We start from the raw sequence: 15887 nt of genomic DNA on the forward strand, positions 1-15887 counted from the left end.
AAGAACAAATTCCTAACTACAATGACACCCTAGGAACTGTGGGTTAACTGCCTTGTTCAGGGGAAGAACGACAGACTTTTACCTTGTCAGCTCTGGGTTTCGATCTAGCAACCTTTCGGTTACTGGCCCAACGCTCTCACCACTAGGCTACCTGCCGCCAGGTTAGTGTAATAAGATGCAGCCTGAGTGTTGTTGTCTACTCACCTGCTGTCCTCGTCCTCCCGTCCTTTAGGGGGTGTGACAGAGGGAAGGGGTTCAGATTGGGGGTATGGGTCAGATCCCCATACTATGCGCGGTTCAGAAGGGAGACTGTGGTCCCGTATGGTCCTGGTCAGGTGGTCGAAGGAGTCAGAACTGGAGCTGTCCCCTGGCTCTCTACGAACTATCTGCTTAGGAGGAATCCGCCCTGGAGACGAGGAGAAGGGACAGTCAAAATGTTAGATAGATATCTATCTCTCTCTCTAACAATTCATGGCTTTTGTGCCAAACACATACAGGGCAGCAAATCTCACAGAAGACATGCAAACTTAAACAGTCAAAAGAGACACAGTGTGTCAGTATTGTCGTACCAGGTCCAGGGTGCATGTTTGGCATGTCGAGCGGTGGTCTTCCAGACATAATGCGGGGGTCCATATATGACTGCATCATGAGCCAGCGGGGGTCAAAGCCAATGTTAGCCAGGTGCTGCTGATGCTGGTGGTGAGGGGGGCCGACGGGCTGGTACAGGGAGCGGTGCTGCTGCTGGGAGGCAGCTACACATCCTCCACCCGATGGGGACACAGCCCCACCACCACCCCCCTGCTGCTGTTGCTGCTGCTGCCACTGCTGCTTCATCTGCTCCTGCAAGGAGAAAAAAGTAGGAGTTCGATACAAGGATTCTCTTCAAAATAACATGGACAACATTAAAAAGATCAGGACTCCAGAGATAGAATGGAATTTGGTAACGGTTTTCTATATCTAATTTCACATCTGAAATTCCTCTTGGAAAAAATTAAGCAACACAAGTCCAATACCTGCTGCCTGAGGAAGCGCGGGGGCAGAGACTTCTGGAACTGTTTCGAGTATCCAGAGGTGAGAGAGGGGCGCATGGCAGCCCCCACCTCTCCCTCAAGGTCCAGGGGGGCCACAGGGGCGTCCTCTCCACTGAGGGGGTCCATAAGGGGCAGAGTGAGCGGCACAGGTTCCTCCACTAGAGAGAGAGAGAGACACTGAAATTAAACAATTGAAATAAACAAATAGTGGCTATTCTTGGAGTGAAAGTGTGGGAGGTAAAGTGGCTGGTTAATTTATGTTGGTGGAAACACAGGGCTCTGCCAGTGGGCTCACCTCTGCTCTCATCGGTGCTGAAGTAGTCTCTGATAGGCATGGGCGTCAGTCTCTCAGTCTGGCTTTCCTCCACCAGAGGGCTCACCTCACTCAGGGGACCCTCTCCGAGCCGAGGGTCCCCCACCAGAGGGCTGGGCTGGCGAGGCACAAACTGACTCTCTTCCTTCGCACTAGGCTCTACTCTCTCCACACGCTCTCTCTCAATCCTTTCCCTCTCCACACTCTCTCTCTCAATCCTTTCCTTCTCCACACTCTCTCTCTCAATCCTTTCCCTCTCCACACTCTCTCTCTCAATCCTTTCCCTCTCCACACTCTCTCTCTCATTCCTTTCCCTCTCCACACTCTCTCGGTCTTGGAGAGGGGCTGATATGTTCAGGGGCTGAGAGGAAGGGGCAGGCTGCGATGGTGCAGGGTTGGAGACAGGGGGAAGAACAGACAAAGGAGGTGTGTCTTCACACACAGCTCCAGTCTCTTCATTGGTCGTCTCGGCGTCAGGGCCGTGCTTGGCATCTGTTGCCGGGTGGAGTTTCTCGTTGAGGCGTTTGAGTTTCTCTGCGCAAGCGGTGAGTCTCTGTTCTTCCATCCTCCTCTCCTCCTCTTCTCTCCTCCGCCTGGCTCTTTCTACCGCTTCCGACAGGTCCTGCTTCTTGTGTTTCTGGCGCCAGGCCTCGCACTCCTCCTCACCAGCAGGGGGAGCAATGGTGGGGGCTTTGGCTACGCGAGGGGCTCCGCTGCCCACCGAGCGCCCACCTAGCTGACCCTAGAGAGAGAGAGCGAGTGAAAAAGATGATCTAACACTACTACTTTACCTTAGAACCTCCAAAGCCTAAATGAACTTGTATAGTAAAGCTCGATGGCTCATTAGTCCTGGACCCCTCCATCCAGTCAAACACACCCCAAACCGAGTCAACCAGCCACCCTCAGCCTCACCTGGTGGTCCTGTGGCGGGCCGGTCTTGTACACCCCCTTACTGCCTAGGGAAAGCACCCTGGGGTCCCTTCCATCTACCCATGAGCCTTTGCTGCCCTCCTGGCCATCTGACGGACGCTGTGCCCTCATCCGCTCCACTTTACCCATCCACTCCCTGAGTGAGTGAGAGAGAGAGTGCAATGGTTAGGAGTCTTGGTAATGCCTAGGCTAACAGTCTTGAGGTGTACCGAAAACCAATGTTCAAAAACAGTCTCTCACACCCAGGTAGTGAGGCAGAAAAGGAAGCACCTTCTTCAGTGAGACTCACCAGTTTTCCCCTTTCTCTTTGGCGGCATGGTTCTCCTCGTCGTCACTGAAGTTGAGTTTCTCTGTGTAGTCGACCTCCATCTGAGCTCCTGGAGAACAGATAGGGAAAGCTGAGGGTTACCGTTACATCGTGTTTGCGTGAAAAGCCACTAAAACGTAATGAAGGTAAAGAATCCTTATGTATAAATACAGATGAGTCTTACCAGCCCAGCCCTCATCAGCCTCTGTGTCCAGGTTGTCAAGCTCTTTGAGCTCTGTGGCGCTGATGATGGAGGGTCTATCTGGGTCCTTGATCCAGGCCTGGGGGGGCCCGTGCTGGGGACGGACCCTCCTGGGGAGCCAACACACAGGAGGGTCAGTACACCGAGGAATGGGTGATGCGAGGTCTACGAAGTTGTGTTGTAATAATGATGAAGAGTGTTGGGATGTAGATGTGGGTGTACTCACCTGGCTCCATCCTGTGGAACAGGGTATCTGATGTTCCCTGGCACTGGAGTAAAGGGCATCCTGGGATACGCATTGAACATCTAGAACAGGACACAGAAACACACAACACCCAGCCATTACTAGGAGAATCCTACTCTGCAAGGTTAAAGAAATGTTTAGCAAACTAGCAACTATTGTCAAGAAAACATCCCGCATCAGGGGATCTTTTTATTCACCTTATTGTTTTCCTACTTCCGGCCCAGTCACAAGCAAAACATCCTTAAATACAAATTCAATGTCAAAACTATTACAGAATTAGAAAGATATGTTAATACTATGTTGAGTAAAATTATAGAAAACATTTAAACATTTTTTATCTATGCTACCGGACTTGAATATGTTCCGGGGTTCATCCGATGGCATTGGAGGAGTTTACCACCTTAGCCGCAGGCTTCATTAATAAGCGCATCGACAACGTCGTCCCCACAGTGACCGTACGTACATAACCCAACCAGAAGCCATGGATTACAGGCAACATCCCCACTGACTTAAAAGCTGCCTCTTTCAAGGAGCAGGACACTAATCAGACATTTATAAGGAGATCCCGACTCCAACGAGCCATCAAACAGGACCATGATCGAATCCTACTACACCGGCCCTGATACTCGTTGAATGTGGCGGGATTGCAAACCATCACGGATTCCAAAGGGATAACCAGCCGCGAGCTGCCCAGTGACGCAAGCCTACCAGACGAACTAAACGCCTTCTATGTTCGCTTCGAGGCTAGCAACACTGAAGCATGCATGAGAGCACCAGCTATCTGGGTGACTGTGTGATCAAGCTCTCCTTAGCCGACGTGAGTAAGACCTTTAAACACGTCAACATTCACAAGGCTGCGGGGCCAGACGGATTTACCAGGACGTGTGCTCCGGGCATGTGCTGACCAACTGGTAGGTGTCTTCACTGACATTTTCAACATGTCCCTGATTGAGTCTGTAATACCAACATGCTTCAAGCAGACCACCATAGTCCCTGTGCCCAAAAACACAAAGGCAACCTGCCGAAATGACTACAGACCCGTAGCCATGAAGTGCTTTGAAAGGCTGGTAATGGCTCACATCAACACCATTATCCCAGAATCCCTAGACCCACTCCAATTTGCATACCAGCCAAACAGATCCACAGATGATGCAATCTCTATTGCACTCCACATTGCCCTTTCCCACCTGGACAAAAGGAACACTTATGTGAGAATGCTGTTCATTGACTAAAGCTCAGCATTCAGCACCATAGTACTCTCAAAGCTCATCACCAAGCTAAGGAACCTGGGACTAAACACCTCCCGCTGCAACTGGATCCTGGACTTCCTGACAGGTCGCCCCCAGGTGGTGAGGGTAGGGAGCAACACCTGCCACGCTGATCCTCAACACTGGAGCTCTCCAGGGGTGCGTGCTCAGTTCCCTCCTGTACACTCTGTTCACCCACGACTGCATGGCCAGGCACGACTCCAACACCATCATTAAGTTTGCTGACGACAACAGTGGTAGGCCTGATCACCGACAACGACGAGACAACCTATAGGGAGGAGGTCAGAGACCTGGCTGGGTGGTGCCAGAATAACAACCTATCCCTCAATGTAACCAAGACAAAGGAAATGATTGTGGACTACAGGAAAAGGAGCACCGAGCATGTCCCCATTCTCATCGACGGGGCTGTAGTGGAGCAGGTTGAGAGCTTCAAATTCCTTGGTGTCCACATAAACAACAAACTAGATTGGTCCAAACACACCAAGACAGTCGTGAAGAGGGCACAACAAAGCCTATTCCCCCTCAGGAAACTAAAAAGATTTGGCATGGGTCCTGAGATCCTCAGAAGGTTCTACAGCTGCAACAGAGAGCATCCTGACCGGTTGCATCACTGCCTGGCCTCCGCATCATTGCTCGGCCTCCGACCGCAAGGCACTTCCTTTGACACCAGGCGGTGTCAGAGAAAGGCCCTAAAAATTGTCAAAGACCCCAGCCACAGACTCTTCTCTCTACTACCGCATGGCAAGCGGTACCAGAGTGCCAAGTCTAGGACAGAAAGGCTTTTCAACAGTTTTTACCCCCAAGCCATAAGACTCCTGAACAGGTAACCAAATGGTTACCCGGACTATTTGCATTGTGTGCCCCACCCTCTCTCTTTATCTTATATGCATAGTCACTTTAACTATACATTCATGTACATACTACCCAAATTGGCCCGACCAACCAGTGCTCCCGCACATTGGCTAACCGGGCTATCTGCATTGTGTCCCACCACCCGCCTACCCCTCTTTTTACACTTCTGCTACTCTCTGTTCATCATATATGCATAGTCACTAACGATACCTACATGTACATACTACCTCAATAAGCCTGACTAACATGTGTCTGTATATAGCCTTGCTACTCTGTTATCAAATGTCTTTTTACGGTTGTTACATTTCTTTACTTACATACACACACACCTCGTTTTTGGCACCATTGGTTAGAGTCTGTAAGTAAGCATTTCACTGTAAGGTCTACCTACACCTGTTGGTTCATTGACTACAGCTCAGCGATCAACAAGCTCATCACTAAGCTGAATATCTCCATCTGGATCCTGAACTTCCTGACAGGCTGGCCCCAGGTGGTGAGGATAGACAACACATCCACCACGCTGACCCTCAACACGGGGGCACCTCAGGGGTGCGTGCTTTATCCCCTCCTGTACTCCCTGTTCACCCACGACTCCAAGACCACCATTAAGTTTGCTGACAACTACACGGTGGTAGGCTTAATCACCGATGAGACAGCTTATAGGGAGGTCAGAGACCTGGCAGTGTGGTGCCAGGACAACCTCTCCCTCAACACCACCAAGACAAAAGAGTTGATCGCGGACTACAGGAAACAGAAGGCCAAGCACGCCCCCAGTGCAGTTATCACAACACATTATTTTCTGTGTTATAGCCTAACTAGATAATATGGCTTTAAAGCCCTGTGGAAAGTTACATAATTTAAATAAAACCAGAGGAAGAGGTGAACTTAAGAATACTTGTGAATTTGCGAGGCATGCGAGACAATTAAGACATTGCGAGATGCAGACTACCAAGACATGCGAGTATGGTTCTGCCTGCCCCTCCTCTCTGACGATGGCCTTTCTGCTCGGTCTCTTCACTAGTGATGGGAGTATGTGTTCAGTCTTCAGTCTGTTGCATGTAGAATATCCTAGCTTATTCACGGGATCGATGTCGTATAGTATCTTCGGGCCAGTCTTGTGCGCATGGCGTAGGCTACTCTTCGTAGCTGAGGGCGTTTTTGTCTTATAATATGAATTTACAGTAAAAACACCTGGGCTACAGCATGTTTGTTTGTCCGTTAGGGTAGGTTCTACTACGTTTATTTTTACTGGATATTTGTGTATGAACTTTTTACCCATTTTTCTCCCCAATATTATGATATCAATTGGTAGCTACAGTCTTGTTCCATGGTATGGACTCGGGAGAGGCGAAGGTCGTCCTCCGACACACGACCCAGCCAGGAAGCACTGCTTTTTGACACCCTGCTCGCTTAACCCGGAAGCCAGCCGTACCAACGTGTCGGAGGAAACACTGTACAACTGGCGAGCATGTCAGCATGCATGTGCCCGGACCACCACAAGGAGTTGCCAGAGCGCAATGGGACAAGGCCCACCGCCTCATGTGTCTCCCGGTCGTGGCCAGCTACAACACAGAATCGAACCCGGGTCCGTAGAGATGATTGCGATGCATTGCCTTAGACCACTGCGCCACTCGGAAAGCCCTACGGCTTTTTAAATGCTGACACGAAACTTTCTCTGGAGATATGAACTACATTTTTCTTGTCTGTAAAGTAATGCCGCTGCTGAAGCAGGACTAACTTCCATCACTAAGCAACCAGAACTGTCAATCCTAGACTGCATGCGCGCAGATCCCTATTTCCTAAAAAAGTTATTTAAATTTAAGTTAAAAATTGTAACTTACCAAGACTTTTAGTCGATAGAAAGCACACCTAAAAAACTGCATAAACACAGCAGCACATCAATCAGCAACGTTTGCTGTGGTCGGGGAAACAATACAGAACTTTATGCCGGAGCAGAATTCTACTGTTGAATTCTATTTTTATTGTCTGAAAATGTATCAATTACAGACATGTTACTTACTGTACCGCGTTCTGTGTCTGAAGGGCCGCGGTAGATATAAATGAATTACCCGGCCCTGGAGGTCATACATACGTAATAGGACCATTATTCTGCGAATGGACGTGGAATTTTATCGATAAAAAGGCAGTTTAAATGTCACATCATTAAGAACCCATCATAGTCCAAACACCCAAACACAGTCGTAAAGAGGGCACAACATCGCCTCTTCCCCCTTTTAGGAGGCTGAAAAGACTTGGCATGGACCTTCAGATCCTTACAAGTTCCACTGCTGCACCATTGAGAGCATCTTGACTGCCTGCATCACTGCCTGGTATGGCAACTGCTTGGCATCCGACTAAGGCGCTACAGAGGGTAGTGCGTACGGCCCAGTACATCACTGGGGCCGAGTTCCTTTCCATCCAGGACATCTATACCAGGCGGTGTCATAGACTGTTCTCTCCGCTACCGCACGGCAAGTGGTACCGAAGCGACAAGGCGTCTGAACAGCTTCTACCACAAAGCCATAAGACTGCTGAACAGTTAATCAAATGGCTCCCCTGACTATTTGCATCGACCCCCTTTAAATATGTACTGACTCTCTTGCACCAGCTCTATGCACACTCCAGTGAATGTGCCCTACCCTCTGTAGCGCCTTAGACACACACACACCACATATGCTCACACACACTCAGAGACACACTTCACAATCGTTACATATGCTGCTGCTACTCTATTTTCTATCCTGATTGCCTAGTCACTTTTACCCTTACATACATGTACATTCTGCCTCAATTACCCCGTACCCCTGCACATTGACTAGGTACTCCTTGTATATAGTCTCGTTGTTGTGTTACCATTTCCCTTTTGCAACAAGTTCTTACTTTTTAACTCTGCTTTGTTGGGAAAGGGCTTGTAAGTAAGCATTTCATGTAGTATAAGCACTGAAGCCAATATTCATTAGCATTCTCATAGGCTTTGACTGGGTGGGTTATCTACCTCGGTCTTTGTCACAACAGATTGCAATTATCCAAATGTTATCTACATAAAACATTTTTGCACTGTTTGTCATTGATATTCCTTGTCTAACAACATTGCCATTTCAAGTGCTGATCTTCAACAGAAAAGGGGTAGAGCCTGCATTGATAACGACCATCAGATAGTCTAATATGCTAACTAGCAATACCCACCCAGTCCAAGCTAATGAGAATGCTAACGAACGTCAGCTTTTGGCCGCTTATACGAGGTGAAAGAAAAAGTGTAAATCTTTGTTTATCATTTTCCTTCACATATAATTAACATATATTCAAATTGTGTGCACATTATGTTAGTTTTGACAAATGTCCTTGTTTGTGAATGGGCCGTTAAGGAGGAAAACAATCATGTTCGACCAGGAACTGAATCAAGTGGCCAGGCATTATAAATTAATAGCAAGTAAAAATCAATAATCAGTCCATTACTTACGTAGGGTGGCATCATGCCCCTGAACTGGGGGTGGAACTGGGGAGGCACACCGGCAGGGGCCTGCTGGCCACCATTGAGTTTAGGCTGGGCTGGAACAGAGGGGGGTTGTAGCTTGGGCTGAGAGGAGAGGGGTGCAGGCTTGGCAGACAGGGGCAGCCTCTCCCTGACCTCTTTCTTCTCATTAGGGGGCACCCTGCCTCTCTCCTCCACCTCCCCAGGGGGTGAGGGGGTGCTGAGAGCTGCCCCTCCCTCCTCTGGCCCACAGCTGTCCATCTCAGAAGGGCTAGCTGAGGTGGTCAGATTCTTTCCCCCGCCCTCGCGCCAACTACCAACATCTATAGGGGAGCGGAGACAAGACAACACAGGCCAGTCATTTCTATGGTAGGGTAACAATCTTTGGGTCGGTAATTTAGTCCATCAGTTAGCGGGTAGAAGAGTGCAACGCTCATGTTCTAAGGACAGACTGGGGAATGTGTGTGTGGTTATGTGAGTGTGTGTTCGTACTCTGAGGTCGGAGGCTGGGTCCAGGTCCATAAGGCTCTTCCTCCTGCCCCTCCCCTTTCTCCGACTCTCCAGCCGCCTGCAAACTGGGGAACTCCTGGTGGAACTGGCTGCTCACACGAGGGGCTCCTCCATCTAGCTGTGGTGGCGGTGGCTTGCTGTTGGCCCAGGATCTGCTGCACCCTATAGAGGACAAGACCTCTGGGGGTTGGGGGGGCCCTGGGTTAGGCTGGGGTGGGGGGGTATCGGACTGCCTGATACACACAACACAAAGGGGGGGATCGTGGAAAGTAGTTGTTTATTATTAGGGCTGAGAAACAACCTAAAGGCAGAAATAACTATGACCTAGTAACAGTGTATGTAGAGACCCAGTAAGGGACAGCCCTGGTATCTCACCTCTCGTCTCCTCCCTCAGGTCTGGAGGCCCAGCCGCTGCCGTCCTTGGGGACAATGTTAACGTTGGGGTCGTTGCCCTTGTTCTCTGCCTTCAGGCTGGGCAGGTTGGCAGGGGGGGGCATGCGCCGACTGACAGCAACCTTACCCAAACTCTGGAGCCCATGTCTGGCAGCCACTGGACGAGGGCATGAAACATTGACATTAAGCAAGGAGCAGTTTACATAATCACATTAATTCCAGGGATGAAAATGATGAGGACCCAAAAAGGCAGAAAATGAATTGTGCGGAAACGTGTGACCAGTCAGTGTGATTTTTTTGGGGCCTATTTTTTGAGAATAAGTCATGTATATAATACACATTTGATTAATCTCAAAACTGTTTACTTCCAAACCACCATAGACAGAAAATTGTGTCCTGGGGTGGGGAGTAGGGTTCTTTGGTCTGCGTTTAAGGTTTATCATGATATGATAATCATCTCAGTCTCCCCGGACAGGAATACATAGGGGAGATTTTTTATTTATTTTTGTAGCCCAAATTCCGTTTCTCCAGGTTTTGGATTTCCCACGATTTTAAAAAAATTCTTCTTCAGATCTACACGATTCACGTGAATGGTCTATTTTCAGATCAAAACTGCAAATATTGCTGAAAAGCAACGAGTTCGCATCCCTGCATTATGGACAAACCCAAACTGGCCTCTAGCCACAAGGAGAGGCAAACATTTTACAATGAGATGTTGAAAAGAAAAGAAAATGTGTGCGTGTTGGGAAGCACGAACGTACCTGCAGTTTTCTGGGTCTCCAGAGACTTGCCCTTGTACGTGTTGAAGAGGCTAAGGGTTGCATACTTGGTCTTGCCATCCTTTGCCTTGGTGCTCTGCCCTGACTTCTCTGACATTTCGCTGGAAACTCATTGAGTCTGGTCCTCTGGTCTCACCCCCAGAACCAGCCTCCTGCAATACAAATCAAACTTTATTCAAAAAAGTGCAACACAGAATTTTTACAATGACATTCACATTGTAACATTGTAACAGAAAATGTATATAATATACAGTGCATTCGGAAAGTATTCAGATGAGTGATGCACCAATATGACATTTTGGCCGATACTGATATCCAATATTTTCCTTGACAAAAAAAAAAACTGATACCGTCAATCAATATTTAACATTTCAGCAGCCTTAAGCATTCTAGTACAGTTAAATAGTTAAACACACACATGGACGCAGCGGTCTAAGGCACTGCATCTCAGTGCAAGAGGCATCACTACAGTCCCTGGTTCAAATCCAGGCTGCATCACATCCGGCCGTGATTGGTAGTCCCATAGGGCGACGCACAATTGGCCCAGTGTCGTCCGGGTTTAGCCCTCATTGTAAATAAGAATGTGTTGTTACTAACTTGCTTAGTTAAATAAAGGTTACACACACAAAATAGTTATTTTGTTGGCATTTACACATGTCCCCATTACCAGTAGAAACATAATCAAAACCTATTTCTTTCATTTACTTGCTGTGCTGTTCATTTGTTCAGTCGTTTCATTCTCAACCAGGATTTCTATGGAACGCCGTTTGGGTCTTTATGTGTCAAAAAATATACCATTTAACACTATTTGACTTGTCAAATAAGTTTGTTGACCAATCAGGACCTGAATGTGACTGCAAGTCACAATTTAACGCGCTCATAGATGTTTTACGTAATTATTACGTAAAACTCGTATTTCATATGTCACAATGATTCATCAATACGTATGCTATGATGCTGGTAAAGTTGTCTCGTGCACCTACAGTGCTGGTCATAAAAAAAAGCTATCTAGCTCATGGATGCAAACAATGTTCTTCCCCAAAAACAAAATGACAATCTGTTTCAGTAGCTATAGTTAGCTAGCTAACTATATAGATAGATGTCATCATCAGGTAGCTATGGGGGAAATGAGCGGGTAGGGGGAGAGAGAAAAGGGGGGGAGAGAGAATGAAGGTAACTCCACAGCTCTTCAGAGTGACGGAATGACTTGACAAGGAGAGACTCTACACCTCTCCATCACAATGGCTTCTCTCCACTCAATGGGGCATGTCGTGTTGCCATGCCGACGGGCCCTAAGAGAGCAGCCTTTGTTGAGCCATGCGGCTGTGCTGCCTAACGGCCGGGAGCCATTCATAATTGATGGAGGAGCGATGTTTGAGCATGGTGGGGGCCAGGGCAGCTAACAGCACAGCACGGAGGCTAACAGTGCTGTTTCCCAAATGCTCAATGACTTCTGGTGGGTGGCATCACTCCTACATAATGCTGATGGAAGATACTCTGATATAAATGAATGGCCAAATGGTAGAGCAGGACCCACTAATTGTTGTTGCAGATCTCTTACATTCAAAATTCAAAAGCTTTCACGATTACAGTAAAAGTTCAACAACCCGAAATGTAATAGATATTTCCTAAACTCCGGTAGTTCCATTGTGTTTTTGATTTTTTTCCCCTCTAACCAGGGACTGATTTAGACCTGGGACACCAGTTGGGTGCAATTAAGTATCAAGTAGAACAGAAAAACAGCAGGCTCCGGACCTCATAGGGTAACAGTTGAATACCCCTGCTCTAGGCAGTGGGCAAACTGATTGTATGAGCAAAAGCAAAGTCACAAACAGGCACACTGCGCTGACACCCTCCTAGCCACACTAAACTGGCACACGTCTGCTAGCAAAGAACGCAGACCGCCTGGGAGAGGGGAGGCAAGAGTGAGAGATAAGCAGAGACACTTCCTCCACAGGGAAGGCCAGCCCCTACGTGTGCCACAGCCACAAGGGAGAGACCCCAGAAAGGGACAGAGTCAATCAAGGACAGAGTGTGAGTCACAAGGACAAAGCAGCCTAAACAGACATTCTGCTCCTCTGATTGTCATAACCCCCCCCCCCCCCCATAAACCTGAACAGCCCCCAAGTCATACCTTGTTTAGCCCTCACCTCTATCTGCCAGGTCTCCAGCCATACATTGTTCCCCTACTCTGTCAAGTCCTTAACACATATATATATCCCTTAGAACTCCAACCATGGCCTTTTGCCTCCAGGGAGAGCGGAGATGAAAAAGAGGCGCAGAAGGCTCAGGAATGGGATGTGACCTCTAGGCAGAAAGAAGATATCCTGATTTGTTCCTTGCCTTCAAGTACATTCAGATCTCTGTAAATGAGGGTAAAGAAAACAAGGAAAGGAAACCTTTAGACCAGGGGTGTCATAATCCTTCCATTGAGGGCCTAGGGTCTGCAGGGTTTTGGGTTTTCCTTTCAATTAAAACCTAGACAAGCAGGTGAGTTCATTATTAATTAGAGACCTAAATTCAACTATTAAGTACAAAGGAAGTGCGAAAAGCCGCAGACACTCGGCCCTCCGAGGAATGAGTTTGACACCTGTGCTTTATGCTGCAGTTAGTTGGTATGAGGTAGACGGCAAACCGGATGTCATCATTTTTAATGAGAGCACAAAGGTAAATGCCGTTGAGGCTGGCGGTGAATGCAGTCAGCCGCCATGGTAGACGGGACTTATGGAATATTTCCACTTTCGTCATAGCGATTTTTCCCCCTGGAGGTTGATTTGCACTGATTGTTTACCGAAATCACAATAGCAACGCATAATGTCGTCCTGGCTCGCTTTTTCCTTCACCAATTTTCTTACTTTCTTGTCACGCTATGCCGACTGTTATGAAGGGTTTTGCATGTCTCGTCTAAACGCAGCATTAGACTACCGAGATGGCCCCCATGGGAGGAAGCTACATACAGACCCAAGATTGTGTGCACTGTGCCACCTGAGGTGGATAGCAGCTGAGTCACCTCTCACAGAGATACAACAGTAGTCAACAGATAGCCATGGAACAGAGGGCCACAACACACCTAGAATTATCTGAAATCCCTAAATGGGATTAATCCGCCATTTTGCTTCTATCATCCTGTTTTCAGATAAGTGGACACGAGCGACAGGAGACGCAGCGAGGAAGCCACTTTAGACTATTGAAATTCATCCCATAATAAGTTATATTGAGCTGCAGCCTCTTGGGAGGAGGGAACATCAATATCGTCCAGTCTGTAGGTAGATGGAATTAGATGGTTTCTAAATATTTTCCCAGTCATTGGGGACTAAAGCCTGCTGTTTTTTATACAAAACAGATGGATTTGAATATGGAATAAGCTGGACTATGGACCCCTTTTGAGGATTTAACATCAAAGTTTGACTTGCGGGTGAACTATACACTGCGGGCACACAGCAGGGTGGTGTGGCTTTTGGTTGGAACTTGGTACCAGGATCAGTATGAGACTATCCCTCTATCTCCTCCCATGTGCTGACTTTTTAAAATCAATATCAATTTAAGTGGATAAATTCACGTTCCTATGAAATGGCGTCATCTGGCCCACTCTGGGGATTCGGAAAGACAGGTAGGTCGATTCACTTTGGACTGTTTCCTAAGCCAATCTCCTCTGACACGCTGCACATGCTCACTCATCTCCTCACCACACTCATGACCAGGTCAAATGCCTGGTCATTTGCATACCAGTCACACCAGAGAACACAATAAATACCTGCGTTGTCAGTGATCGGAATCAATGGTAGCAGAGGTAATCAACACGGATTTTGGTTCATATAATTTACTAATGGCCTTGTCCAGAAGACAGGATCACGGTCAACCGGAAATGTTAAAGACCTGTGGACTGTGGTTGCCAACTGTCTGGGTAAATGTATTCCGAGTTGTCTAGAGAGGATGTTTATAGGTTAATCTTTTTTTGTTGTACATTTTTAAACTGGGGACCACCGACGCTGTCACGCCCAAAACACAAAGAAATGTCGATGTAACGTGTTCAAACCTCTAGCAGTGCTTTTTTATTTTAGCAATAGTTCAAGGCTTGGAGATTGTATTAAAATATCGGTGCAGCTAGCTAACTGGTCAAATTGTAGCCTAACTGGTTCACCGTAACGGGCAGGCCGATGGTTTGATGGCTCAGATTTAGGTTGAGACATGATGGGTCACATCGTCCCGGCGCCTTTTCTAGCCCAAAACAATCGAACACAAATTAACGATATCAAACATGATTCTAAACTAGTAGAATACTATTTGGCTGCAATCGTTCAGATTTACACGATACTGCAGCATGGTGGGTTAAGTAGTTGAAGAGTCAAAGATCAGTTTCAATTCTTAAATCGCAATCATCATCATCACATTCGGCTTTTTCCCAGTGGACGTACAGTGCTAGCTAAGTGGCCAACGTAGCTAGCGTACACCATCACACCTCCTAACCTGCTTTTCACCACGAACTAGCTAGACAATTCTTGACATGGCGACCAACCTGTCACCGTCGGTCTCTCTTCTTCTAGTATGTCGTCTGGGTTCGGCTTGTTTTTTAGTATCCAAGCCGAGTGTGTGGCCGGCGGATTACAAAAACTGTCTAGCTTGCTAACGATAGCTAGTTAGGTAACTAGCGTGGTACAGTAGCTAGCATCCAACCATTTCCTCTCGACTTGCACGGGCCTCAAATCTATTCTGGGCCAACACGGTGCCCTTTCTTCTTTCCCGGGGTCTCCACCGTTGTTTGGACGTTAAGAGGGTCACGATTTGTGTTTCTGTCTTTTTCTTTGCCCACCCGTTATCTCGTGTGAGACAGTGCTGCTCTCGTTGAGTGCTGCTTGCGCCGCGGCCTGTCTCACAATCAAAGATGGCAGACCGCCAGTCCACGGGTGTCTGACGTCATCACGCACAGAAGACGGCGGCTGCAGAGCGACAGTTTTGGGAGTAGGATGAAGCCAGAGAAAGACGCGAATCGAGTGAATTTACTATGTACAAAATCTGTTAAGAGAGACGCTCTTTTGTATGGTGGTCTGAGTATCGAATTACGCGACGCTTATTTGAACGAATAGAAGTTTCGTAATGTTGAGCCTGTTACAAATGTACTGATAAGTGGATACACGTGGCATTCCGGCAACTTTGAGAAAAACGAATTATGCCAAGTTCAAAACCGCTGGGAACTCGTTGTAAATAAGAATTTGTTCTTAACTGACTTGCCTAGTTAAATAATAAAAAATACATAGAGCTCCGATTTTCTGACCTGAAGATCACCGACGTCATGATTTGACCTCCTAATTTCGGAGTTTCCACGCATATCTGCCCTCTCATTGGCTAGAATTGTCCTACCTGATCTCGTCTGACTTCAATCATTGAGGACATGCATTTATTTTGTTAGAGCGGTCACTCGGCTATCTTGTCAATATAATAGATCATTTTTGATGACGCCACAGGTGAGCAGATAGATTCAGGCCTTTTAACCACTGATGTCAGTTCAGTTTAGCATTTCCCCTCACAAAGAATTAAGGGTAAGGATGGTGTTGTGAGAAGAAACAGATTTTAGATCAGTGTTTAAGG

At 47.4% G+C, this 15887-nt stretch overlaps 1 protein-coding gene across 2 annotated transcripts in view; it reads right to left on the reverse strand.

Moving 5' to 3' along the window:
* The window catches only part of LOC109902996 (protein PRRC2C), a 55037-nt gene extending 39857 nt beyond the window's left edge, over positions 1–15180 (reverse strand). The window contains exons 1-13 of one of the 2 annotated variants that reach the window (XM_031785921.1): positions 14818–15180; positions 10284–10453; positions 9505–9679; positions 9112–9362; positions 8608–8942; positions 3010–3089; positions 2766–2893; positions 2564–2651; positions 2257–2410; positions 1327–2086; positions 1014–1189; positions 570–840; positions 205–406 (exon numbers count right to left, since the gene is read on the reverse strand). In XM_031785921.1, the coding sequence (XP_031641781.1) occupies positions 205–406; positions 570–840; positions 1014–1189; positions 1327–2086; positions 2257–2410; positions 2564–2651; positions 2766–2893; positions 3010–3089; positions 8608–8942; positions 9112–9362; positions 9505–9679; positions 10284–10398 (2735 nt within the window). In that variant the 5' untranslated portion in view covers positions 10399–10453; positions 14818–15180. Of the gene's footprint in view, positions 1–204; positions 407–569; positions 841–1013; positions 1190–1326; positions 2087–2256; positions 2411–2563; positions 2652–2765; positions 2894–3009; positions 3090–8607; positions 8943–9111; positions 9363–9504; positions 9680–10283; positions 10454–12451; positions 12645–14817 lie in introns of those variants that run through there. The other variant, XM_031785922.1, reaches the window with a different exon arrangement.
* Positions 15181–15887: the final 707 nt, after the last annotated feature.

Source organism: Oncorhynchus kisutch, linkage group LG13 (assembly GCF_002021735.2).
Source record: "Oncorhynchus kisutch isolate 150728-3 linkage group LG13, Okis_V2, whole genome shotgun sequence".
NCBI lineage: Eukaryota > Metazoa > Chordata > Actinopteri > Salmoniformes > Salmonidae > Oncorhynchus > Oncorhynchus kisutch.